The 26573-nt window shown below is 46.1% G+C and overlaps 1 protein-coding gene across 3 annotated transcripts in view; it reads left to right on the plus strand.

The window, feature by feature from the left end:
- The window catches only part of Kcnab1 (potassium channel, voltage gated subfamily A regulatory beta subunit 1), a 212226-nt gene that overhangs the window by 4357 nt on the left and 181296 nt on the right, over positions 1-26573 (plus strand). Inside the window, exon 1 of one of the 3 annotated variants that reach the window (XM_013016170.1) lies at positions 451-692. The exons of the other annotated variants lie outside the window; for them this stretch is intronic. Within the exon in view, the coding sequence (XP_012871624.1) occupies positions 451-692 (242 nt within the window). Of the gene's footprint in view, positions 1-450; positions 693-26573 lie in introns of those variants that run through there. 3 annotated transcript variants of the gene reach the window in all.

Raw genomic sequence — 26573 nt, forward strand, 5'->3', positions numbered from 1 at the left:
CCCAAATGAATCACGGAACCATCATAAAAATTATTCAGTTATGAACACTTGGTCCTTTGGCGATGTCTCACTCCGCAGTGAAGGATCACACCAAGACCTTGTGTACGGTCTTTGTGAACACAGATCATTGGCCCCCAGCCGAACACATTCTTCCCTTTCTGTCTAAATAGAGAGGCGTGGGAAAGGGCCCTGCGCTCCTTCTCAGGTCAGTGTGTCCTTGTTTGGCTTTCAGACCTTTGAAGAGATGAGGGGAATGGCTGGCCTCCACCGGCTCTTCTTTTTTGGCCAGGTCTTGGCAGAGCTGTACCCAGCAGCTCCGCTGGGACCGAGTCTGTTCGAATCCACAAAATAAGGAGACAGGAAAGCAAGCTGATTCCTTTTAGGGACACTGGAAGCCAAGCAGCCCAGCCAAGCGGCGCCAGTGTTAGCGCCGAGGTCTGCCTGGGAAGCATGCACCTTTACAAGCCGGCCTGCGCGGACATCCCCAGCCCCACGCTGGGGATGGCCCGGTCTGGCGAGTCTGCCCTGAGAGGCAGACGCCAGCACGCAGTGGTCAGGGCTCCGGCCCAGGGCGCTCGCTGGCCGGGCAGGCCTGGCGCGGCCGTGGAGCCCGGGCATCTGGAGAGGTTTCTGCGTGCCCACGGCCTCTCCTTTCAGGAAACGACGAAGGCAAAGACAGGCATGGTGTACAGGTACCGTGAATCGCAGTCCCCACCTCTGTGCACCCAAATCCAGCACTGTTGCTGTCCTCAGGATGGGACAGCGATGCACTGGGTCCCTTCCTTGGCTTGCCTTTGCTGAACTTTTTCTTCTTCCTCTTCTTCCTCCTCCTCCTCCTGTTCCTGCCCCTCCTCTTGCTCCTCCTCCTTTTCTTCTTTGGTTGGTTGTGGGGCTTGAACTCTGGGTCTGGGCGCTGTCCCTCAGCTCTTCAGCTCAAGGCGAGTGCTCTACCACTTAGATCACAGCGTCACTTCCAGTTTTCTGGTGATTTATTGGAGTCTCACAGGCTTTTCTGCCTCAGCTGGCTTTGAACCGTGATCCTCAGATCTCAGCCTCCTGAGTAGCTAGGATGACAGGCGTGAGCCACCGGCGCCTGGCTTGAACTTTCTCTTTTTCTTCACCAGCTCACTCTGCAAGGCCTTGTGAGTGATGGGCTGGCTGTGGAGCCCTTTGCTCTGCGTGGATGTTGAGCAGTAGCTGGCTGTGGAGCCCTTTGCTCTGCGTGGATGTTGAGCAGTAGCTGGCTGTCGGGCCCTTTGCTCTGCGTGGATGTTGAGCAGTGGGCTCCTGTGGGGCCCTTTGCTCTGCGTGGATATTGAGCAGTAGCTGGCTGTCGGGCCCTTTGCTCTGTGTGGATGTTGAGCAGCTGGCTGTGGGGCCCTTTGCTCTGCGTGGATGTTGAGCAGTAGCTGGCTGTGGGGCCCTTTGCTCTGCGTGGAAGGTGATCCCATGCATCTGGAGACAGAGGCAGTCGAGGCCGCACTCCTTGCTGTAACTTAGTCTGCAGACTGGAGCTTCCCTCGCGCTGTTCAGGCTTCTGGACTCTTGTTGTCCTCTGAGTCCGACCGTGTGAACTGCCAATGTCACGGTTCACGTTCCTCTGCAAATGCCTGCACTCCAAGCTACACCGCCAGCGTGGCCCGGCCTTCCAGTGCCACCGTTTGTCCTGTGACAGGGCCAGCAGAGGCATGAGGAAGGTGATGAGGTAGGCTGGTGCAGAGGGAGGGGGGTGTGGCTCTTGTCAGTTGTGGAGAGGATCTGAGGACAGTTACCCGGCCAGGCCACACAGGGGAGCCCGAGAGCTGCAGGGACTCAGGGACCTGGGGAACAGGAGTGGCCTCTGCACTCCAGCCTCCCTTCAGACCACAGAGGGCGCCTCCCCAGGCCTCTCTCTGCTCCCCGCCTCCCTTCCCTTCGCTCCCTCGGGTGCAGTCTTCAGCCAGGGCTACCTGGGTTGAAGGTGGGCTCCTTGGCTGTGGTAGCCAGCCTCTGCCCGTGTTCAAGGCCCCTGTGGGTCGCACAGTCCCAAGTGTGGGTGCACAGGCCTGGCAGGCCTGTCACAGAGCCTCAGGCAGCAGATCCCCACCAGGCTGAGGCTCCAGGACACCGTGTAGTAGTTTCCCTTACATAAGCCGTTCTTCCTTCCACTCTGGGACAGGACTTGGGGAGAAGAAGGCCAGGGTTCTGCCTCCCCTCCTGGACCTGGCTTGTGATCGTGATTTCTTAGGGAATAGTCGGGAGAGGGCGACTTTCCTGCTCTCCCTGTGACTTTTCCTCCCAGGAAGAGGGGATGTGGAAGGGGCCGTGTCACACCGAGAGCTCTTTCCTGTCTTCTTCCTTTTGAGGGGTGTTGTTTCCTGAGCAGTGGGAAGAGAACAGACTTTGTGGTTAAGAAGACAGAGTTGAAATTCCACCTCTGCTACTTTTAGAACCGTGACACTACCCCTCCCCACCCCTGTAGCATGGAGACATGTCACGCCAGGTGGACGCTCACTGTGGACGTGTCACGCCTGGTGGACACTTATGGTGGGTACCTGTCACGCTGTGTGGACGCCCACTGTGCAGATGTGTCACGCAGAGTGTAGGCTCACTGTGCAGATGTGTCACACAGGGTGGATGCTCACTGTGCAGATGTGTCACACAGGTGTATGTATGCTCACTGCGGAGACATGTCATGCAGGGTGGATGCTCACTGTGCAGATGGGTCACGCAGGGTGGATGCTCGCTGTGGAGACGTGTCATGCGGGTGGACACTCGGTGCAGGGACATGTCACACTGGGTGGACGTTGTCTGCTGCAGGCCTGTCCCATCACTTGGCGGCATCTGTCCACTAGGTGGAGTGTAGGGAAGAACAAGGCCCATACTGGAGCCACAGGAACTGAGCAGGTCCCATGCTCGGCTCTAGCATTAGCTCTAGAATCACAATGTGAGGCCAGGGAAACCCTCTCCATCCCCTAATTTGGTCAGATGCTGCTGTGGCCTTCAGCCCCACCAACTGCTGGGCCCCATCCTCCGACAGAACTTTTCTGTGGTTCCATGGAGACTTGGTTTTGTGTTTGACTTGGTTGAAGTCCAGTGAATGCACAAACCTCTGCAGCAAGAAGCAGGAAGCATGGAGAAGAGATTGCCTGACACGGTGTCAACTGGGCATGGTGCTCCCGTCCTTCTGTGGGCTTAGAATCTGCAGCAAACACAGATGTTGTTGCATTCACTTGATTAACATCAGTAAAACAGAGGGATTTTTAGTCACTTCTACAAGGCTGGATGGCCACTGTCTGGATGGCAGAGCACTGAGGTCTGAGCCTGACAGTGAATGCAGACCCAAGTCAAGGGTAAAACAGCACAAGAGGCAAGCACACAAGTATCTAGGCTGAGCCAGAAGGCAACAGACACACAGCCAGAAGGCAATTCTGTAGGATGAGCCCTGGCACCAGGAACTTAAGTGGCATGTAAGCAGCCATCTAGTGGGCATCTGGAAGGGTGGAAGTGGCTAGGACCTGACACACCTGCCTTGCACGCACACACTTGAATTTTGTGATGTTCTATGCATGCCACGGGAACTCTAAAACCCAGTTTTAGTCCCCCCCCCCCTCCACCCCGCACAGGCAGTTGGCTGGATTAGGCTATTGCATGCCATTTTTTTTTTTGATCCTGGGTCTACAAAACAAACCTCTCTGGTGCCCAAGGTTACCTCTATTTATTTATTTATAATTATACTTGTAGTTTCTAGAAATACTGAAGAGCCCAAATGCCTAGATTCCAAGAAAATAAAAATAAATTTAAAAGATGAAGGAAAGAGAAGATGGAAAAATCCTGGGAACAGTAGGAAGACAGAGTAGGGAGGGGCAGATGTAGGAGAGAGGCAGGTGTAGGGGAGGAGCAGGTGTAGGGGAGGAGCAGGTGTAGGGGAAGGGCAAGTGCAGGGGAGGGGAAGCTAGAGGGGAGGGGCAGCTGTAGGGGAGGGGGAGTTGTCCGGGAGGGGTAGGTGCAGGGGAGGGGGAGCTAGGGGGGAGGGGCAGCTATAGGAGAGGAGCAGGGGCAGGGGAGGGGCAGGGGAGGGGCAGGGGCAGGGGCAGGGGAGGGACAATTATACAGACCTGGTGTGGGAAGAGGTTGACCTGGGTGTGGCCTTCCAGTCAGCACTGACCCCCTAGAGGAGGGCTGTGAGAAGGCCGCTGCTAGCTGGGACCCTCTTGGGAGCAGAGGTCAGAGGGACCCAGCCCTGGGTGTCTCTGAATCCTTGCTGGGAACCCAGCCAGGAGGTCCTGGCCCTTTTCCTGGGGGCAGTAATATTCTAGGAGGGGCTGCATGGAAGAGTCAGACAGCAAAGACCGCGGGCAGACAGCGGAAGACAAGTCCTGGGTTTAATAAAACCCACATCGACCCATTTCCAATGCTGGAGCTTGAAGCGTTTCTGGAGGGCATGGTGAGAGGTGTCTTGTCTCTCGCAGCGATGGGGCCTGTCTGGTTCATGGGAGGAAACGATTGTTTCTCAAAATCCAAACAACATAAAATTCTACGTTTTTGCTGGCCAAGGATGACTTCAACTTTCCTTTATTTTAAATTTAATTTGCCTTGATGGGCTGAAATGTAATTTCCTTGAGCTGAGGGTGGAAAGGCAGTGAAGGGGAAGGGAGAGGTGGCTGTCCCCGACAGAGACCCACCCTGTCCCCCACACAGACCCTGCCTGTCCCCTGGCAGAGACCCGGACAGAGACCCCACTCTGTCCCCAACCGAGATCCCAGCAGAGATCCCAAGAGAGACCCGACCTGTCTCCAACAGAGATCCACTCTGTCCCCGACAGAGACCCAGACAGAGGCCCCGCCTGTCCCCCACAGAAGCCTGAGGCAGACAGTCTCACACTCCAGTCCAGCTGGGCTTGAGCCGCACATCTTGCATGTGTCAACTGTGGCTCTCTCTGAGTCCCAGCCCTGGGCTATAGGCAGTGCTGCCTTTCACCATTGGTGCATGAATCGGGATGTGTGCAGAGCGGCAGCCCCGCCACCGGTGCCCAAGGGCAGCGTGCTCAGGCAGGAGGCGGAGACGGTCATGCTCGGAGAGGACAGTAGCTGGTGCAGAGGCAGCTCTGAAGGCCCATGTCCTGAGTCCCGGTCCACCAGCCTCATCCTTCCCGGGCATGTCCGTCCACTCATGGTGTGCATGGCCACCTCATCCTTCCCGGGCGTGTCCATCCACTCGTGGTGGGCATGGCCGCCTTGTGTGTCAGCAGAAGGCACTGTGGAGGGCGTGAGGCTTGGTGGAGAGCGCCGGCCCACCTGGAGGAAGGAGGGGAGCGGAGCACGGAGCCTCCTCACTGGGCTCTGACCGTTCAGCCAGCCCAGTGCTTCCTGTGATGTCTAATGTGTTCTGGACTGCCGGTGCGAGCCACGGGCGGGCGCAAGAATGGTTCCTGGGAAAACTTTCTATTCATTTCACTCCACTGAATTGATTCTCCCTCCTCCTCTTACTCCTCTTTTCTTCCTCCTTCTCCCGTCTTCTCCCCCGCCCCTTCCTCTGTCCTCTCCTCCTCTTCTCAAATGCTGGTTGTGCCGAGGGCTTTGTCTGTGGTGCGGCCGCACGTGTTCACCTGACCCTGGATCACACTTGACACGGAAGGGAAATCCTCGCTGTGAAACCCTCGCCGTCTCTGTGGGTCTTCATGTGGCACAAATCACATCTCATTGATGTGCTCTGCTCAAATGTTTGTTCACACGTGGGGTAACCGCTCCACTCCGCCAAAATCCTTTTCGACTAAATGCATCCTGGGACGGGCCGAGGGGCCGTGTGAGTGAATTAATTGGTGAATACTTTTTGAAATTCTGTACTCCGTGTGAGCCCCTGCCTCCTGCTGCCTCCTCTCCTCCGATGGCTGGCCTTTCCATAAGACTCCTTTATAGCCACATTGCAGGACTTGCAGGAACTGTTGATTCCTGCGGTGGTGCAGTGAGAGAGGGACAGAGGTGTCACCCAGGACCCGGGCTCATCCCGGCTGCCCTGCAGGAGGGCACACCGCTGTGATTGACTGCTCCCCACCAGCACCACGTCCACCACTCCTGGGCACCTTCCTAGATCTGAGCCCCTCACAGGGCTCACATGCCAGAGAGGCTGCTTCTAGGGTCCTTCCCATGGGGGAGGACTGAGCTCCAGGCTGAGGGAGGACCGAGTTCCAGGTGTGAGGGAGGACAGAGCTCCAGTCTGAGGGTGTGGGTGGGTAGGCCAGGATGTCTGCAGCGGGGAGAGGAGGAGGAGGAGGAGAAGGAAGAGGAGGAGGAGGGGGAGAAGGAGGAGGGGGAGGAGGAGGAGGGGGAGGAGGAGGAGGGGGAGGGTGAGGAGGAGGAGGAGGATCATCTCTTGTACACACTCAGGAGGCCCAGGCATGTCTGCCGTTCACTTCCACTAAGGGGCGGTGGCTGTGGCCCTGGTATCACGGTCATCATCATCAAATCCCTCTGGGAACTCCCAGAATTCCTCTGGGAAGCAAAAGACTACAGTGAGAAGCCAGGACATTGATTTTCTTTCTAAGAGATAAACTTTCTCTGAAGATAACATCAAACAAACCCCACAGATGTTCTGTGTTATAACACCAAGGGAATAAGATGCTTATTTTTAAGAAAGTTTATTGAAATGCGTAAGATCTTATAATCTTGGCTAAAAACAAAGAACTAGAATCAATAAAATTTTTAACCAAAAGAACAAAAAAGCCAATAGAGACTGGGATTGGATTTCAGGAATGTTTTTCTTTTTAAAAAGATTACTATACAGTAATTGTACAACAAGGTTTCATTGTGACAGTTTCATCCATACACACCGCAGTGTCTCCTTCTGTCACTCTCCTATACACCCATCCCGCTTCTCAAAACAGTTTTAACAAGTTCCACTGTTCTATTCTCATAAGCAAGTGAAGCCATATTCCTCTTCAGCACCCCTCAGCCCTCCCCGGCTCTGTTCCTGCCTCTAACCCCAGCCTGCTTTGCTTCACTGGATGACACGATTTTTGTTGTTATTGTTGTTGATCATGGGTCTTGAACTCTGGGCCTGGACACTGTCCCTGAGCTCTTCAGCTTAAGGCAAGCACCCTACCACTTGAGCCACAGCTCCACTTCCAGTTTTCTGGTGGTTACTTGGCGATAAGAGTCCAAGGGACTTGCCTGCCTGGGCTGGCTTTGAACCATGATCTTCAGATCTCATTCTCCTGAGTAGCTAGGATGACAGGCATGGATTTTTATGACGTAAAGTGATGTGTGTGAGACACTCAGCCATGAGACAGGACAATTCTACTCACTTCTCATGTCTCCATGGAACGGCTGAATTATTGGGACATTCCTTCTTAGCATCTCCCATTGGTGCTGAAAAAACAAAATTGCTTCCCTTCCCTTCCTTCTGTACGTCCAGAGTATGTGCAAGCCATGCTCTCTCTGTAAGAAACGTGGTGTATTCATCAAACTGGAGCACTGCCAGGGAGAAGACGTGCTGCCATCGTAGTTTAATCAGACAAGTGTAACACTACAGAACCGATTCCTAGAGGCATGGTTTTTAAGAATATTCCATTTTTTTTCACATGAAAGACAGTAAGATGCATTTCAGTTTAGATATATGAATGCATTTTTTAGATCTTAGACTCTCTGATATGCGGTCATTTTTACTTATTCACCATATATGCTTCACATCGTCTTTACAAAGCACTTACCATATTTACTATTTCTTTACTCATTCAGCAAACAAAGGTAAATCTGCTTATTCGGTGTACATCAGGCCAACACACACAGATCACATGTACAGAACAGTGGGTGAGGGTGCTATCAGATATTTCAATACCACATAATATGAAAAAAAACTGTGCATGACTTATGATTTACAACACTGCTAAGGTAACGCTGTCATATGCACTTGCAAAGTCTTCTCTCTCTACCTCTAATAATACCTCAAGACATACATAAATATAGATAGCCTCTAGTAAAGAATACCTCAAGATGTTTTACAGACAAGACTCTTTCCCTGGGGAGTTACTGCTGGGGTCTGGGTCCTGAGTGCAGTCTACAGGGGGCATGTAAGGCTCACCTAATCCAGTCTCTTTTCCTATCAAAGTGTTCTGTTGCAGATGGGAGGAAGATGGCAAAATAATTCAAAATGCGTGAACTCACTCTGCATAATGAAAACCATATGCAATGATATGCAGCCATTTTAAGCCCAGTTCTACAGGGTAAATACTGTTTCCTTCTTAAGGAGGGGCCTGCCAAAACTTCCTGGGGATGACTAAGGGGAGTTTCTGTTCTCACTCTGTCTGGATTTCTCTTCTTAACACATGAGACATATGGCTATTTCTACTTGGTCTTTTTTTTCTCTCTCTCATCCTCTGTTCATTTATATGAAGAGTTCTGATCAATTACGTTTCCAGAAAGGTCTTTCCTTCTTCCACTGTCCGAGGCCGTGTGTTCTGAGAGAGTTTCGATATATTTCCAAGGCCACACTTCCTGCTTCTCTTGGGTCCAAGCACAAATGGGCTTTCTGATCAGCCACGCTGCTCCTCCAGGGTTACACTCTGCTGTTGAGGACTGAGCCAGAGAAAGGAGTGGCAGCCTGGGTCTGCGATCGAAGCTTATTCTGGGCTTTCTGCCAGGGTTTGTGCCTCATTCAATTATGCTGTGTTTACTTGGTGAACAACATGAGGATAAAAATTAATAGTTCATTGAACATGTTGCTTAGGGCCATTTTTAAAAAATCAAATGTGTTAGATCATAGACAGAAACCACACACACACACACACACACACACACACACACACACACACACATCAATTCCACTTAGATAATTTTGACCTATAACCCCTTTCCAAGGACATCTTTTGTAGGAAGAGAAAGAACAATATATATTGGTTTTTCCATGCTATAAATGTCATTGAGTAGTAGCTTTACTGAGGAATCCTAATTTATAGGACTGCATTTGAAATACAAATTTCTCCCTAGTGAGCCTTTTGCCATGGAGAAATTAGCCTTGATGATAAAGCAGAGTAGCTAAAAGAATTTCTTTTGGGGAAATTGGAATAGCAAGAAGGAAAGAGATTTACACTTTTCATTTAGTGATGTTGTAAGAAATTTCACTAGACCTTTAAAGAACATGAATGTGAAGCTAGCCTCCTTGAAGACAGTTCTTCAGTTTGTGTAACATTTCTACTTCAATCGCCAATCATAGGTGATGCCGATGTGTTTGTACCCAGCATTCCTGGTCTTTATTTGGAGGTCTCTCCATGTACCCTGTAGTTCCAGAGAGGAGAGGTACTTCAGATCTTGCAATCTTTAAGTCCATAGCTAGCTACCTTCTATGAATGGTTTCTGAAAGTTCAAGTCAGAAAATGCCCAGTCTAATAGTGGGTTCCGTTTCCTAAGTTTCCCTTACATATTGCAGACTGCTCTTCTGTCTTTGCCATTCTTCAGTCTTGCTGGGAGATTACTGTGAGGAGCCTGAATTTGGATGTGTGTGTGTGTATGTATGTGCACATGTGCGCGCGTGTGTGTGCTCACAAGGTGATCTTTAAGAACACACAAACACTGTCATGAACACACTCCAAATGCATGTCAGTCTGGACACCATTCATTGGGTTTTGCGTTTCTGAGCAATGTGTTAAGATCACATAATTTTAACAAATGCACGGATACAAAGAGAGCTTGAGAAAGCTTCAGGAACTAGGAGCAAGGTGAGGATTTGAGGCCTGGGGGTTCACAGGTAAGCCTGGCAGATTCCTTATTGAACTGGATGCTAAGAGTAAGCCCACTGCAGCCCCTCTGGCAGGTCATGACTGATAAGACAACGGTGGAGTTTCATAGCAGAGATGTTAGGTGTCACGTTCTGTAATTCACGTGGTATTTTTAAAAGGAAATGAGGATGGTGACATGGCTGGTCACTTATATTTAGGTCACAGGTGAGTGGCAAGGCTCACTAAAGAAAGAAATGGGGCCTCTCTGGGTCATTAGGACAAGAGATAAGAACCCGAGATCCTAGCACTGAGAGGACCTGGCCCCTCCTGAGAGCCGTGCCAGAGGCCGGGAGTAGTCTGTGAACCATGGAAAGAGCTGTGGCAGTGGAGATACTTCTGCCATGGTCCTCTGCCAATGGTTCTCACCCGCCCACACCACAGGTGTCTCTGCAGGGAAAGGTCTTTGCTGTTTTGCAGCAGACTTTCAAAAACCAGTCCTGGATTGTCTTCTCTGGTGGGCCTGCAGCATGCTTTTTCCAGAGGAAGACTGTGGAGCTCATCGAAAGGAGAGCCGTCATCCTTTCTCTGGAGGGAAAGAAGAAAAGTCCACAGAAGCGCTATGTGCCAGGTGCCCTGAGAGCTGATGTGAATTTCCAGACACTGTCCCCAGATCCGCCCCCAAATCTGTCTTCTGTAGGACTGGGCCGAGTGAGCACTTTTCTCTGAGTTTATCTACCATGTCTTAAGAGCTCATCCTTGCATTTCCTTATGGAGGCAGCAGAATTGTTCTTGAGAGATGTAAAAGGGATGGGGACATGGCAAGACAACGGAAAGGAGGAAGAGGAGGATGAAGTAGAAGAGGAGGAAGAGGAGGAGGAGGAGGAGCAGGAGGAAGAGGATTTCCAAGGTGAAACTCTTACTCTTTATAGTTTTAAACAATTAATAACATGAAACAGAATAGAAGTAGGTGCTCCCCTACATATAAGGAGTGTATAAGGAGTGATTAGAATCCAGTGGCTGTTACTGAAATGCTGTGGCTCACTGTGGATGTACACGCACTTCAGCTCTCTCCTGACCACTCCAAGCCAAGTTTTCATCTCGAGACCTTGACACCCCACATGTAAGTGAGAATGCCAGTTCTGAGTCCCCTCTCATGACTAGCACTCTACATCCTCCCTTGCCCCCCAAAAGCAACAATGTATATGGGATAGTTCACATTCTGTGGCAACGTGACTGGGACACAAGTGCCCAGACATTCAGTTAAACATCACTTAGGAGTGTGTGTATGCAAGGGTTTGCAATGATGTTGGCATTTGAGCGGGTGGCCATTTTCCAAGCAATGGAGGCCTGAGTAGAACAGACCGAGGAAAGGAAGATTCCCTTGTGTGCATGAGTGATAATCTGGAGCAGGCTTTTCCACGCTTAGCTGAGACCATACACAGTGGACTCTCTGGTCCTTAGGCCATGGAAATGACTGGAACCACATGGCTGGCTTTCTTGAAAGGACAGATTATTCATGTGACTTCCTAGCTTATCCCAGAAATATCTTCATATATACACATGTCCTCTTGGTTCTGGTTTTCTGGAGCGCTCCAAAAAGCATTGTGTATTATACGAAGATATTGCTCAAATCGAGCCTGCCTGTCTCTGATGTTACTGAACATGATTTGAGGAACTAAGCACTTGTTATTCTCTCTCTTTGTTCCCTTCAAGTATTGACTGGGTTTAGTGGTTTGCTCCCAGGAGGATTTAAAGCATCTGGCTGGCAGAGAGCCACATACAGAGCTGCTGAGGAGAAGCCTCTCTTAGCAGCCCGTTTCTTCATGAGCACTCGGCAGGAGGAGCTCTTTAGCTGTGCAAGCAGCTATCAGAAAACAGTTAACAGAATCTGTGGCACTCAGTGAAATAAAACCCTCTCAGCAGAGAATGGCAGCTTCTTTGCTTGTCATGGAGTGGATGTGCCCTGTATGTTTTAGAAAGGAATTAAAATACCAGCAGGAATTCAGGAGCCCATTCCCCTACAAAACTTTCCTCAGTTCTGTTTCTTAGAGGAGGTTAACTGCCCCCTGCGGGCCTGGTGAGCTGAGGTCCAGAGGGCTGGGGACCCAATGCGTAGCAAACGTGGTTGTTGCCTTGGTCTAGCGGCAGCTCACTCTGAGGAGTCTGGAGTCACACGCAGCCTGCACATGCCGGCAGCAGGAAGCCATGGAGCTGGTGTGGGAAATCTGCCAGCTCGCATCTCTGAAAGACACGGTTGTGCCCATCGAACGTTGCTAATGCCAGTTGTTTGCTCCCTCTGGAATTTGAAGTAGAATCCTTTGGGGCCACCTAGGGTTTCTATCAGGATGTGTTCGTGTTCTTACCTACCTCTGTACTTGTTTGATAATAGATCAAGAGGACTTTAGGTCTCCAGCCATGAAGCTTGTAACCTTTCTGTCGGTTCACACTGTCAAGAGATGAGTTCCAGGAAGAGCAAACAATGCAAGGCAGGTGGGAGCAAGTGGGATGCATTTGGGGAGAAGGTAAGAAGTCCAATGCCATAGAGACTTAAGGGAATGCTGGGCGCCAGGAAGAGGAGTCGGTGCTCATGTCTCTGCACAGTGGAGTGACTTGTTAAAGCACCATGGAGGATCATCAGCCAGCAGCCCTGGCTCGGATGATAAGCTAGAAGAATGAATGGGCAGCACAGATAGAGTCCAGGAGGCCTCAGAAAAGTTGTGCTGTGGAGATGGGATGTGGATGAGGGGCAGGTTAGCAGAGTAGGCACACAGAAATGGCAGAGAGACACTGCAGAATTTCACCAGCAGGGCTTGGTGAAGGATCACCAGTGAGGGGGCAAGTGGGAGAAGGAGTCCAAGATGGCTCAAGATGTGAGCGCTCCCTGAGCGAGCTTGTTGTTACCTGAAGAAAAGAAGGTAGTGTGGGAGTCCCCACACTACAAAGATACAAAGTATCTTTGTAAATCAGAATGGTTTTAGCCTAAAGAAGAATATTAGCTCCAGCTAAGAATATTCACATGCCTGAAAAAAATCAGGAAGACAATTCCATTCACTATAAATTAAAAAAAAAAAACCACCAAAAAATCCCTAGGAATAACTTAATCAAGGACAAAAAAATCTACACAGTTAAAAACTGTAAGATACTGAAGAAAGAAATGGAAGACACCAGAAAACTGAGAGACCTCCCATGTTTGTGAACTGGCATAATGAAGACTGTGAAAATGGTCATACTGTTGAAGGCTACCTGTGGATCCAATGAAATTCTCATTAATATTCCAATGACATTCTTCACAGACTAGACAAAACAATCTTGAAACTGACAGGAGAGCATGCCTGACCCCAAGTAGTCAAAGCAATCCAAAGAGTAATGCTGGAGGGATTGCGATTTGACTAGAGAAAATTGTACTAGAGAAAATTGTAAAAACAGCATGGTGCTGACTCAAAGGCAGACGTGTAGATCAATCAATGGGAAAGAATTCAGAAATAAACCCACATGGTTACAGCCATCTGACTTTTGATGAAGGTGCCCCAAACATATGCTGAAGAAAACAGCTTCAACAAATGAGACTAGATCCCTATCTCTCACTCTGTATAAATTCAGTTCAAAGTGGATCAAAAGTCTTAAAACTTTACAGCTAATTGAGGGAAAATATTACAAGATCTAGACATCAGCACTTTTTTTCCCAAATAAGACTCCATAGAAAGTAGGAACAAGAGTTGAAAAATGGGATTGCATCAAATTGAAAAGAATATACAAAATAAAGAAAACAATTACCAGAATGAAGAGGTAACTGAGAGAGTGGAAGGCAATGTTTTCCAAGTACATATCAACAGAGGATTCATATCTAGAATATATGAAGAAATAAAAAAAAGAGCAAATGATCCAACCAAATGAACAGATGAACTGGATAGATCTCAGAAGATGTACAAATCGCGAATAAATACATGAAGAAATGTTCAACATCCGTAGCCATACAGGAAATGCAACTCAGACGACACTGAAATTCCATCTTCTTCCATTCACAATGGCAACAGCAGAGGCTGGCCAGAGCGAGTGTGCAGAAGGGGAGGCTCTATACACTGTTGTGTGGACTGAATAGAAGAGGCACCTTGAGGAAGAGCAGAGTGGAGACAGAGAACCCAGGAGGGAGATAAGGAGATGGAGAGAATCAGCTAATGCTCTACCACCTGAGGGAGCTGGGAGCGTTAGGAAGGGGGAGAGGCAAGCCTCACGGACAGAGTTTTAGAAGATTAAGGATAAAGTCCTTGGAGCCACAGGACTCTGGGTCAGAGGCCAGCCCAGTACCCTGCTGCACTGTAATTAGAGGCTATTCTAGTCTTTAGTACCGGGAACCTCAGAAATCCCGATCTGTGCTGGGGAAGGGGCAGAGTCCCTCTTCCACTTGCACTGGAGTTGGCCGAGTGTGTGCCCCCAGCCTGGGTTGATAACCAGTCTGGCTCTGTGTCTTTCCCAGCTCCCTGGAACCCAAGCCTTCGCTGCCAGTTTTTCTCATTCACCTCTCTGCCTCATCAGGGACTAAGCTAAGTCCTTGCATTCCTGGCTCTACTGTCTCCCGTCTGTGTGTTCACAATCACCTCACCTCCTCTGGCCCATCCTCTTATCTATTACATGGTAATGACATGCCAGCTGGGCTGGCCAGGGGTCTCCAGAAATTGATGAGAAGAGGGCAAGTGGAAATGCTCTATAAATGCTATTAACGCAGATCAACTTGCTACATCTGTGGCCTTGAGCCAATTACTTAATTTGGTGACTCAGTTTCCTCATCTATAAAATGAGAATAATAATGTGTGCATAAAAAAATGGTGCTGTGGCTCAACTGGGAGAGTGCTAGCCTTGAGCAAAAGAAGTGCCTAGGCCCTGAGTTCAAGCCCCAGGACCGGCAAAAGAATAATGTGTGCGTGTGTACCTAGCTACCCATGGTAATTGTCCAAGAGCCAGCCTGGCTTTGTGTTTTTCTTAGATTGCTAGATTTCCACTGGATTTTGTGAATTTCAAGTATGTCAGTGCAGGTGAAAACCACAGGATAAATCCTGTTACTTAGTAATGCATACATGGGTGAGCTGTTATTATGATCACTATTATTATGCAGGACTAGCTAGCTATATTTATCCATTAGTGCTGTACAGCTAGATAGAATTCAAGTTAAACTATACAGAGAAGGGCCTTGAATAGGTAGATAAGAAATGTGGTTGCTTCTTTTGTTCCTGTGACCACCCTTATTCTGACATTTGCTACCAATTTGTTTCTAATATTGCCAGGCCCGGCTTGGGTCAGTTTCCTGCAGCTCTAGTGCTTGCTTCTCCCCAGACAGTTCTTTGAGTGTGGCTGGTGATGTGACATAGGGAGGCGGCAGAGCTCTTGGTGGAGAGATGGCAGGCAGGGGACAGTATGTCTTTAAGGAAGGAGACAGTACAGGGTATTTGCAGGCCAAAGGGAAGTTTCTGTGGAGATGAGGAGATGCAGGATGCAGGCAGGGATAATTGATGGAGGGAGTGTCTCTTGCAGGCAGGAGGGGGTGGGTTCAAGAACACAGGTCCTTGAGAACAAAGTTGGTCAGGTTTTTTTAAAAAACAGTCTTCATAAATCATAAGAAATAAAGCTGTCTGCCTATGTGGCCTAGCGTGACCAAAAATATCTCCAACTTGCCTCCACCTACCTGAAGGTAAGTCAGGTCAGTTCTAAGCAAAACTGGGAAGTCTGTCCAAGTATATCTTCCGCTCCCTGGTCCTTGTGCCCTGGCTCTGGTCCCAGGCTGTTGGAGCCATCTTCTCCCCCATCCCTAGATCCTGACTCCCCTGCCTGCACTCCCCGGGCTCATGCTGTGCCCAGAGGAGATGAGCAGCCTTGTCATGCTGCAGTCACTCGGAATTCAGGTGGCTGTTGAGTCCTATTTCTGTCTTCCACTCATCTGAATTCCAAGTTCACTCCTAACCAAAAAAGAAAGACAGGCCGGGTGCTAGTGGCTCATGCTTGTAATCCTGTAATCCTAGCTACTCAGGATGCTGAGCTCTGAGGATCGAGATATGAAGCTAGCCCAGGCAGGAAAGTCCATGAGACTCTTATCTCCAATCAGCCATCAAAAAACCTGAAATGGAGTTGTGGTTCAAAGTGGTAGAGTGCTATCCTTGAGTAAAAAAGCTCAGGGATAGTGCCCAAGAACTGAGTTCAAACCCCACAACTGACCAAAAAAAAAAAACAACCCACAAAAAACTGTATATCCACAGTTCATAGTCCCAAACTCAAGACAAACATATGTGTCACATGAAGGGAATTATGGGATGTGATGATCAACACAGACAAGTGTTACCAGAGGTTTTGTAGGACCAGGCAAGTAGACCTTAGGGATCAGTCCTGAGCTGGAAGGTTCTAGATCAGAGGATGGTGCTCGGTCAACCCCAGCACAGCTGGGAAGGGGTGGTCCCACTGGAATTTGGTCAGTCCTCAAAGCAAACCCCATAGGTCTGAAAGGACAGGACTAGCCCTTTGTCCCCCATGCCAGGCCTTCCCTTGAGCCCACCCCTACTCTGTTACTTGAAACGAGTTTCATGAGGTATAGCTGCTCAGCCTGGAAGCCCAGGGCCGCTGCCCTCATTCTCCCTTCGGCTCCAGCCTGGCTGCACGTTGTAAATCACTTTCTTCTGTTCTCCTCACTAATGATGTCTTCAGCTCTAACTCCTGCCTACTTCAGTGTCGCAAAGGCTGACAGCCCCACTTCAAGCTCCCTTCATTCTATTCCAGCAGCAGCAAAGTCCACGGTTTTAATACCAAGCAAAATACGTCAGTCCCTTCCTCAAAATCCATTGGTGCCTCCCCCACGTATGTCTCCAAGCCCTGGTTCCTGGGACAGTGTGTTCCCAGCACTGCGTGCCACATCAGTTCTCCCCACCCTCACTCCTCTGTGTGTCCTGACATTTCATCATGAAATTCAGTGAAAGAGAAGCTGATTGTTTCTACTACGTGTTGGTTAAAATTTCACAAGGATGCAGCCTTCATTTGCATTTTCCAGGGACAGGCCTGGAAACATCTGGTTTCAAAATTTACAAGCAACTTGGGGCTCCGAGTGTGTGGAAGACATGTGCAGAGGTGACCACACTGACAGCCTGAGAGGCCAGCACTGTGGTATGCTCACCACTCAAATCACCCACCACATTGCTTCTGGATTCTCATTGTATTTGCTGAACTCAGGGCCTTTTTGATAGGTATACCTGATCTGACCAGATTCTAAGCCAAAAGCAACCAATAATTTTTAAATTTCAGGAAAATATATTCAAATATAAATTATGTATGCATATAAATTATGTATGATGTATACATGTATATATATGTATACATAGGTGTATAAAATATATACGTATGTATAAAATATATCCATATGGATATATATTTATATATAAATCTATAGATTTATCTAGATATTTATATAATCTATAGATAGATATTATAAAGAGATATATTTATTTAGATATGGATCTAGAAATCTACAGGTCTATATCCGTATCAACAGATCTATATGCATATATACATTATCTGTAAGAAGAGACCAAGAAGCCCAGCTGTCATCAGTAGCTGGGTTGTTACCTCATGAATCACAAGCTTCAGACTTGTGCGTTCCGTCACTGAAGCACTTGAGCTCCCCTTGGCTCCGGCGGGGTTTTCCAGGTGGTTTCCTGATTTACAGCTGTGTGCTGCGTGACCTTGACCGTGTGTGGAGCGCAGGTCCTCCGCGGGGGCAGTGCTCGGCCACGTGGTAGGCGTCCTCTCTGCGTGAATTCGCACAGTGACCTTGGCGGAGCGCGCGAGCCATGGCTCAGGCTGCTTTGCTTGCACGCCCACCGCCGTGGCAGCCCCTGCCTGCGTGCACGCGCGTTACCCGCAGCCGTCACTCCTTCCACTTCCACGGGAACCACAGGACGTTCAACGCCGACATGCTTCGCTCCAGAAACAGCGGCTTCCTTCCTTTCCGGAAGTCGGTGTGTCCTCATGGAAAGCTGTAAGAAGTAGAAAAAAGGAATCCATTTAGGTCGATTGGAGCACGGGCGGTCACCTGTGAAGTAAGGAACATAAACTGCTAAGGTGCGGGGGACAGCCGTTTCCGCCATCTAGTTCTGCACCGGCGCCTGCAGCAGGTGGGCCCTGGCGCTGTTCTGCGCCTGCGCGTGCATCAGGTGAGGTCCCCCTGGCGCTGTTCTGCGCCTGCACGCACCAGGTAAGCCCCCCCCCCCCCCCCTTTCCCCCCCCCCCCCCCCCCCCGCCCCCCCCCCCCCGCCCCCGGGCTCCCTTGTGCGCCTGCGCCTGCCTCCATAAGCTAATGCTTCCTCCAGTGAGGCCCTGGCGCTGCCCTGCCAGCCTCGTAGGGCTGTCTTGGGGACCGACAGGGCATTGTCCAGAAGGAGGAAAAGGTTTTTCCAGATGGTTTCTAGAAATAGAAATACACAATAGAGAAATTATTGAATGCATGCCATCTCCAGATTTTAGGACAGGGGTCCTAAGAAATCCTGCCCACGTAATTAGATCTTTTTAAAAAACCTGACCTGACAATCTGAACTTTTCATCTTGCTTGGAGCATGTTGCATCTAACATGATTACTGATATTGTTGGATTTACACTGGTTGTATGGCATTTGCTTTTTGTTTGTCTGATCTACTCTCTTTCCCATTTCCTCTTTCTCTGTTTACATGAATTTTTTTTTATGATTCACTTTCTTCTCTTTTAGTTTATCTATTATAACTCTTGGTTTGTATTTTGATGTTTTCTTTAGGATTTTTGCCATACATTTTTAGCTTATTGTAGTCAATCTCCAAGTAATAACATACTTCTTCACATATAGTATAATGAAGAATAATCAGTGCCAAAAAGGTGGTAATGTGCCAAAAGGCTCAGTGGTAGACTTAAAAGAAAGCATGGCACAGTGGTAGAACACCTGCCTAGCAAGTGAGAGACCCTGAGTTCAAACCCTAGGACCACCAAAAAGAAAAAAAAGAATGTACAATTGTTGATTGTTATCATGTTTTCTTTCTCTGTGTATAAATAAAAAACACATAATTACTTTCATTTTAACCAATCACTTCTTGTGTGTGTTGGTCCTGGAGCTTGAACTCAGGGTCTGGGCACTGTCACTGAGCTTTTTTTTGTTCAAGGCTAGAGCTCTACCACTTGAGCCACAGCTCCATTTCTAGCTTTCTTTGGAGCATAATTGTAGATAAAAATCTCACAAACTTTCTTGTCCCAAGTGGCTTTGAACCACTATCTTCAGATCTCAGTCTCCTGAGTAGATAGAAGTACAGGCATGAGCCATTGGCACCCATTAATTATCTTTTAAATAAATTTAAGTACTAATAAAAATTGTATATTTATAAATAAATGACTTAGATAGCATTTCTTTCTTTTATATATTATTATTATTGTGAGAATACCGTACAGAGGAGTTACAATTACATGGGCAAGATAACGAGTACATTTCTTATCAAGCATTGTTGCTTCCTCTTTGTTTCCCCTTCCTATCCCTTCCCATACTCCCCCTCTTCCCCCCCCCATACTCCCCTCCCACCAAAGTTGTAAAGTTCGTTTTTCAACATAACGACTTGTACATCTCATTGTTGCAATGGGTCCACCTGTATCCCTAAACGATTTTTTCCCCTTCCCTTCCACAAATTATGCCAACATCAAATACAGTGAAAGCATGGGTTATACTGTGGGGGAGGGACATACAAAGCAACATAGAAATCATCTTATAAATATGTTAGAAACAATTCAAGAAAAGAAAAAAAAAAAAAACAAAAAAAATTTGAATACTTATCATGGGGTTCATTCCCCTAACATCAACTTATCTGACCTTTTCTGCTTGACTCAGACATATACTAGTTATTGCAAATAAGGGAAACCATGGGACCTATGTTTCTTTGGGCCTGGCTTACCTCACTTAATATAATTTTTCCAAGTCTTTCCATTTAGGAGTGGCTTTCTTCACTGGGTAAAGAGCCAGAGGCTGCCCCTCCCTACAGCAGCCTAGACAATCAATTGAAATTCAGTAAATTTAGATAGCATTTCTGATGCTTGATATTCTGTTATGTCAAATCAGGTTTTCCTTTGTTTGCTTTTTTTTTCTGTTGTAAGTTTTTTTTTTTAACATTCTATGGTGAAAATCTAATGACTGAATTACCTGAACTTCTTTTTGTGTCTTTTCTTTCTTTCTTTCTTTCTTTTTGATTGGTCTTAGGGCTTGAACTCTGGGCCTGGGTGCTGTCCCTCAGCTGTTCAGCTCAAGGCGAGCATCCTACCACTTGAGCCACAGTGCCACTTTCTGTTTTCTGAGTGGTCTATTGGAGACAAGAGTCTCACAGACTTTCCTGCCTGTGCTGGCTTTGAACTGTGATTCTCAGATCCTCAGACACTCAGATCTCCTGAGTAGCTAGGATTACAGGCATCAGCCATGGGCACCCAACTTCTGAGCTTCTTAATATCTGAATTTGTATTGAACTTTATTGGGAATTTAGGTCTAAAAGTTGCTTCTTTGAGTACTTTCACTGTCTTCTGTCTTGTATTATTTTTCCTCAGAGATTTGCTGTCATTCTTATGTCTAGTCCTTTTAATGTGAGTGTGTCTCTTCTCTGGGTGATTTTTAGCATTTGTTTTCTTATTGCATATTTTAACCCATTTGATTATAATGTCTTTGTCACTGTTTTCTTTCTTATATTTTGAGCTCATTGACCTGGGCTCTCTGAGTTTATACTTTTAATCAAATTGTAAACATTTTAGCCATTCAATTATTAGTGCAAATATTTTCCTTCCTAAATCCCAATCTTTTTATAGATTTTTTAAGGGAATTTTGTTTAGATGTATAATAGGCTGCATAAATCTATCCAATTGGTCATGTATGTATAGTTCATTCTTTTTTGATAGTTTATATTAAAGCATTTTTAGTTTTTTGGCCAAAAATGTACAGAAATCTTTGTACCCCCTTATAATATTTAGTGTACTAGACAGGTTTACAAAATTTTTTATGGCCAACTTGCCTACTTTGGAAAATGATTTTCTCTCAAAGTCCCCAGTTTACATTAGGGTTATTTTGGTTTGAAACACTTCATTGCTCTTTCAAATTCTTACTTACAATGATATGTGTACATATTGTAACATTTGAAAGAAACTAGTATCATGGGCCTAGAAATCCACTGTATGTCCCCTGGTCACCACCCCTAGGCATGGATCCATAGTCTTACACTTACAAGAATGTTGTATATCGGAGTCAAACAACATGTAGACATGTTAGGTTAGATTCTTTACTTAGCAACTGTGGCTACCCATGAGCTGACGGTGCTTGTTTTTCTATCAGTGAATTATAGCTTGCTGTCTGGGTGTTTCACAATTCATGTTTCCATTCGTATGCCCATGGCTTCTTGGTTGCTCCCACTTTTTGATAATTATAAATAAAACTGATGCAGAAAAAAAAATCCGTGTGTGCCAGGCACAGGTGGATTACGCCTATCATCTTAGCTGCTCAGGAGGCTGAGATCTGGGGTTCTTGGTTTGAAGCCAGCTCAGGCAGGAACGTCCTGAGACTCTTATCTCCACTCACCTACTCAGAAAAAGCTGGTACTAGTAGTACAGCAGTAACCCTGAACACAAAGAGGCTCAGAGACAAGCACCAAGGCCCAGAGTTCAAGTTCCAGGACTGACAAAAAACAAAACAAAAAGAAAACAAACAACCATGTGTGCGCTTTGTGCAGCCATGTTTTAAATTGATTTGAATAAATACCAAGGCACGTGATTGTTGGACGCTGTGGTAAGGGAATGTGGAGTTTGGTAAGTAATTGCCAAACTGCCCTCAGGGTGCCGGTACCATTTTGTACTCCCGCTAAGGATGAAGGGGAGCTCCTGCTAGATCTCTTTCCGGCCAGCATTTGTCTCCCTGTCACTGCTCTGGCTCTTTGCCCTTCTAATAGGTGTCTAGTGGTGCTTCCTTGTTACAGTGCTGGAATTGGGTAGTGACATCTGATGTTAAACGCTTTTTCATATGCTCATGCTCATTCCATCTGTCTCTCTTCTGAGTAAAGATAGCTGCCCAAATCTTCCATCAATTTAAAAATCAGAATTTTTTCTTATGGTTGAGTTTAAGCATTTTTTTTTGTTTATTTCAGAAAACTTGCTGATCAGATATGTGTCTTGGCATTTTTTTCCTTTCCATTCTATAGCTTTTATTCTTTTCCTCTCTATATCATCTTTCACAGAGCAGAAGATTTTTAATTTTAACAAAGTCCAGCTTATCAGTTATTTCTTTCACGGATCAAGACTTTGGTTTTACACCTTAAAAGTTATCATACAATTCTAGCTACTCAGGGAATTGAAACCATGAAGATGGGGGTTCAAAGCCAGGATTTCATTGAAATCCATTTTCAGAAGTAATCAACAGAAAGCAGTGTTGGAAGCAAGGTTCAAGTAGTAGAGCACTAGGTGAGTGATAAAACTAAGCAAGGAAGTAGTACTGTGGCTCAAGTGGTAGAGTGCTTGCCTTGAGCTGGAGAGCTGAGGGACAGCACCCAGGCCCAGAGTTCAAGCCCCAGAACCAACAAAAAAAAACAAACCAAAGAAAAATTAGCAAGATTAAGGCCCTAAGTTCATACCCAATACTACAAAAAGATAAATATAAAGTCATCATAAAGTTCATCTTGATTTTCAATATAGAAAGAAAGTATAGTTTGAATTCTTTTCAGTCATGATCTGTGATCTATTTGGAGTTAATGTTCGTGAAAGTCTGGGAATAGACTTTTATTTTCAGATGGATGTTGTATTGTCTTTGCTCCCCTGACAAGCTAACTATGCTTAGTGGTTCTATTTCTGGTTTCTCCAGTCTTTTCTCCTGATCCATGTTGTTTTGAACACTGTAGTTTTATGTCAAGTTTTGAACTCAGGGAGTGGCAGTCCTCAAATGTTAGTCTCCTCTTTTAATATCATGTTATTAACTATTCAGTGTCTTTCTTCCATCCACATAAACTGAGAATCAGTCTATTGATACCTACAAAAAACTTTCTGGACATTTTACTTCGATTGAATTGAATCTATAAGTCTAGTTGTATTGGTTTTCTCTATTGCTTTATCATTGCAAGTTCATTGAATTTTTCCTCTAAGTTTTCTTCTCTAAGATGAAGTCTTACCATGTTGCCCTGCTTGGTTGTGGAGTCCTGCGCTTGGAGATCTTCCCACAGGCCCACAATCACTGGGGCTGTGCGGTTTGCCAGCATGATCTGCTTCTGAGTTTTAATTATGATTTCCTCCCTCATCTTTACTTTGAATGTAATTTTCTCTCTTTGTTTAGTTTTCTAGCATGGTTTTACTGTATGAATTCAGTGCCATAAGTTACCCTGCTGGTATTGCTTTCATTGTATTTATTCTGTAACTTTGGATAACTTGTATCTTTGTTTTGTTTTAATGTCTTGTGTTTCTCAGTACGGGAAATTGGGTTCAGGGCCTCAGCATGCTTGCTATACAAGTTATCTGACACATGAGCATTTTCTCAGCCTGTATTTTTAGTTTGATATAGTTAAAAATATTTTCACCCTTTACTTGTTCCTTATTTAAGTGTTTAGGGTTTCTCTGCTAGCTTTAAAGAAAGCAAGTTAATTCCACTGTGGCCTGAAACCAGACATTGTATGAATTGTATTGTTATTTTTTTTAATCTGATAAGGTATGTTTATGATCCAGTATGGTCTCTATTGGTGAATCTTCCATGTGGATTTGAGAAGAATGTGTGCTCTCTTGTTGATAAATAAAGCAGTCTGTAAGGTCAGTTATAGTCACTTGATTAATGGTGTTACTGAGTTCAAGTATGTCCTTATTGATTTTTTACCTGCTAGATTTGCCCATTTTTCATAGAGGAGCATTACATTTTCCAATTCTATAGTAGATTCATCTGTTTCTCCTTACATTTCTGTCAGTCTTTGCCTCACATTTTGGCTGTTCCTTGTTAGCTGTGAGCTCATTAGGCAGAATGTCTTCCTGGAGCGTTGTCACCTTCACCATTTGTAAGAGCCTTCATTCTCTGCTTTAATGCCTGCATTCTGAAGTTAGTATAACTACTCCTGCTGTGTTTCCACTGGTGTTAGCATGGTACACTTTACAGCTAATCTATGTGTGTCTCCATATTTAAATTTGAAGTTTAATTGTAGGTACCATGTAGACAATATGTAGTTGGGTCTCTTATCGATACATTCCAAGACTATAGATTCTCTCAACGATAGAATCAGGTCATCGATTATTTAAAGTGACTATTGATATAGTGAATTAATACCTGCCATGTTTGTTACTGTTTTCTGTTCCGTTCCTTTGGTCTTTGCTACCTTTATCTTCTATTTTATTTTCTCTTTTGGATTTAATCGAAAGTTTACATAATTTCACTTTTCTCTCTTCTTAGCATATCAACTCTCATTTTGAAATATACCTCCTGTAGTGGCTTCACAGATTTTTTAATGTTTTACACACACACACACACACACACACACCTACCTACTCCAAGTCAACTTTCAACCTCTATAACTTCACAGATAGTGTTGGTATCTTTTAATAAGAAAATATTCCTAATTCTTCCATGTCATTTGTATTATTACCCATTTCAATTATAAGCAAGCATATGCATACTTACAGTTGAGCTGCTGATGCTGTTATTTTCTGAAGAAACTTTTATCTATGGACCAATAAAAATTAAACATGTGAGATTTTCTTTTACCTTCATGTTTTCCACCACTGCATGATACACTTCCTTTCTCTATGTAAACCATGGTTTCTATGTATATTATTACCTTCTCTCTGAAAACTTCCTTTATGTATTCTTTGAAAGACAAGAAATTCTCTCAATTTTGTTTATATAAGGAATTCTTTATTTCTCTTTCATTTTAAATGATAATTTCACTTAATTGTAAACTTCTAGGTTGTTTGTTTTTTATTTTCTTTCAAAACTTTATAAATATTTCACTAGAGTATCTTTCATTTCTGAAGAGAATTCAGATATTTTTTTTTCTTTTCTTTTTTTTTTTTTTTTGGTTGGTCATGAGGCTTGAACTCTGGGCTTGGGTGCTGTTCCTCAGCTTTTCAGCTCAAGGCAAGCACTCTACCGCTTGAGCCACAGCATCACTTCCGGTTTTCTGAGTGGTTTATTGTAGATAAGAGTTTCACGGACTTTCCTGCCCAGGCTAGTTTTGAACTGCGATCCTCAGATCTCAGCCTCCTAAGTAGCTAGGATTATAGGTGTGAGCCACCGGCACCTAGCAAGAATTCAGATATTTCTAACTTTGTTCCTCCATAGGTAAGATTTTTCTCCTCTGGCTTCTTTCAATGTTTATTCTTTGTCTTTGATTTTCCTCAATTAAATGTGTGTGTGTGTGTGTATGTAGTTTTACCATACTAGGTGTTCTTTGAGCATCCTGGATCCGTAGTTAGATATGTGACATTACTTAGGGGGAAATTCTAAGCTATTACTCATTAGTACTTCAAGGATTTTTTCTGCGTCTTTCTATCATTATTCTCCTCTCTATCCCCATTATCTTTTTCTGTACCTTTCGTAGTTGTCCCACATTCTGCAATATTCTGTTTTGGTTTCCTGTTAATTTGAAGTTTCAGATTCAGATGACCTCACGGTCACTCATGCTTTCCGGCCATCTACCAAGGAGCCCATCAAAGACATTTTTCCTTCATAGTGTATATTTTTATAACTATCTCTGGCATTAGGTAAAACAAAGGCATGTAAAACATTTTAAACCCTCTTTTTTATGCTAGTCATCTTCTGTTTTGTTTCTGCCCTCTTCTCTCCCTTCCCTACCCTGACCTCTAGCAGGAGGCGAGGGGCAAGCCTGTGTCAGTGTCAATCCAAGGACCGGGCAGTGGAGGCCCCACAGAGGTGGTGCTGGGGCATCGATGCCTCCCTGACCACTGACAACTGGACTGCCTCTCTGACCAGAGGTAACCAGCTCCAGACAGTGGACCCTCGATGGCCAGCTTCCCTCCCCCCCCCCCCGCGCTCCCCTTCCCCAGTCCTGGCAGCCACACCCTCCTCTCCATTACCACCCTGAGGTACCGCCATGCGCTTTATAATGTCTCTGTGCTTCTGTAAACAAACCTGTCTGCACTGCCTAATTTGAGTGTGCCATCTGCTTTCTGTTAGAAAACCAAGGGACACATTACATCTCAGAAGTAGAAAGATTGTTCCGTTTTTCTAATGAACTTTCAGGCTGCGACGTTCAGAGCTGTCCTTGACGGCTGGTAGACGAACAGAACCCATGTGAAGTCTGGAAAACGAGGAAGAGGACAAGCTGGGGAAGAGAAGAGCAGGGAGGGTTTCCTCCAGCGCGCTGTGGCACGTTCAGCCCCTTGACAATTTGGGAAATGTGACAACTGGACCCACTTCCACTAGTAGGAAGAGAATGACAGAAAATCGAGTGCTGAGAGCAAACTGAACACTGCTTTGCTGAGTAGAATGAGGTTTAAACGGGTATTAAGGAGCAAAAATATTCTCGAACATGTACCTACTTTTGGCCTTAAAATTTTCTCCTTAGTGTAATATTCCTAAAACAAAGCAGAACAAGAATTGCAGATGGCAGGAGGCACAATTAGCTTTACCCAGGAAGTTTTGTGCAGCTGCATTATATGGAGGCGTCCAGGACTTTTTTTTTTTTCTTCTAGTACCAGTTGGCAAAACTTCCCCTTCCCCTGCCTCTGTGTGTGGAGCCCTCATGGTTCCTTAGACAGATCTGAGCCCTGCTTTCCTTCGTTCAAGGCTGGGGAGTGGGTGGCCCACCACCGTTCCCCCCCATGGCACTTCCTGTTCCCCTCCCCTAAGGAACATCTCTGACCCCTTTCCCAGTGTCTTCCAGCCGGT

This window comes from Dipodomys ordii, unplaced genomic scaffold, assembly GCF_000151885.1.
Source record: "Dipodomys ordii isolate 6190 unplaced genomic scaffold, Dord_2.0 Scaffold30, whole genome shotgun sequence".
NCBI lineage: Eukaryota > Metazoa > Chordata > Mammalia > Rodentia > Heteromyidae > Dipodomys > Dipodomys ordii.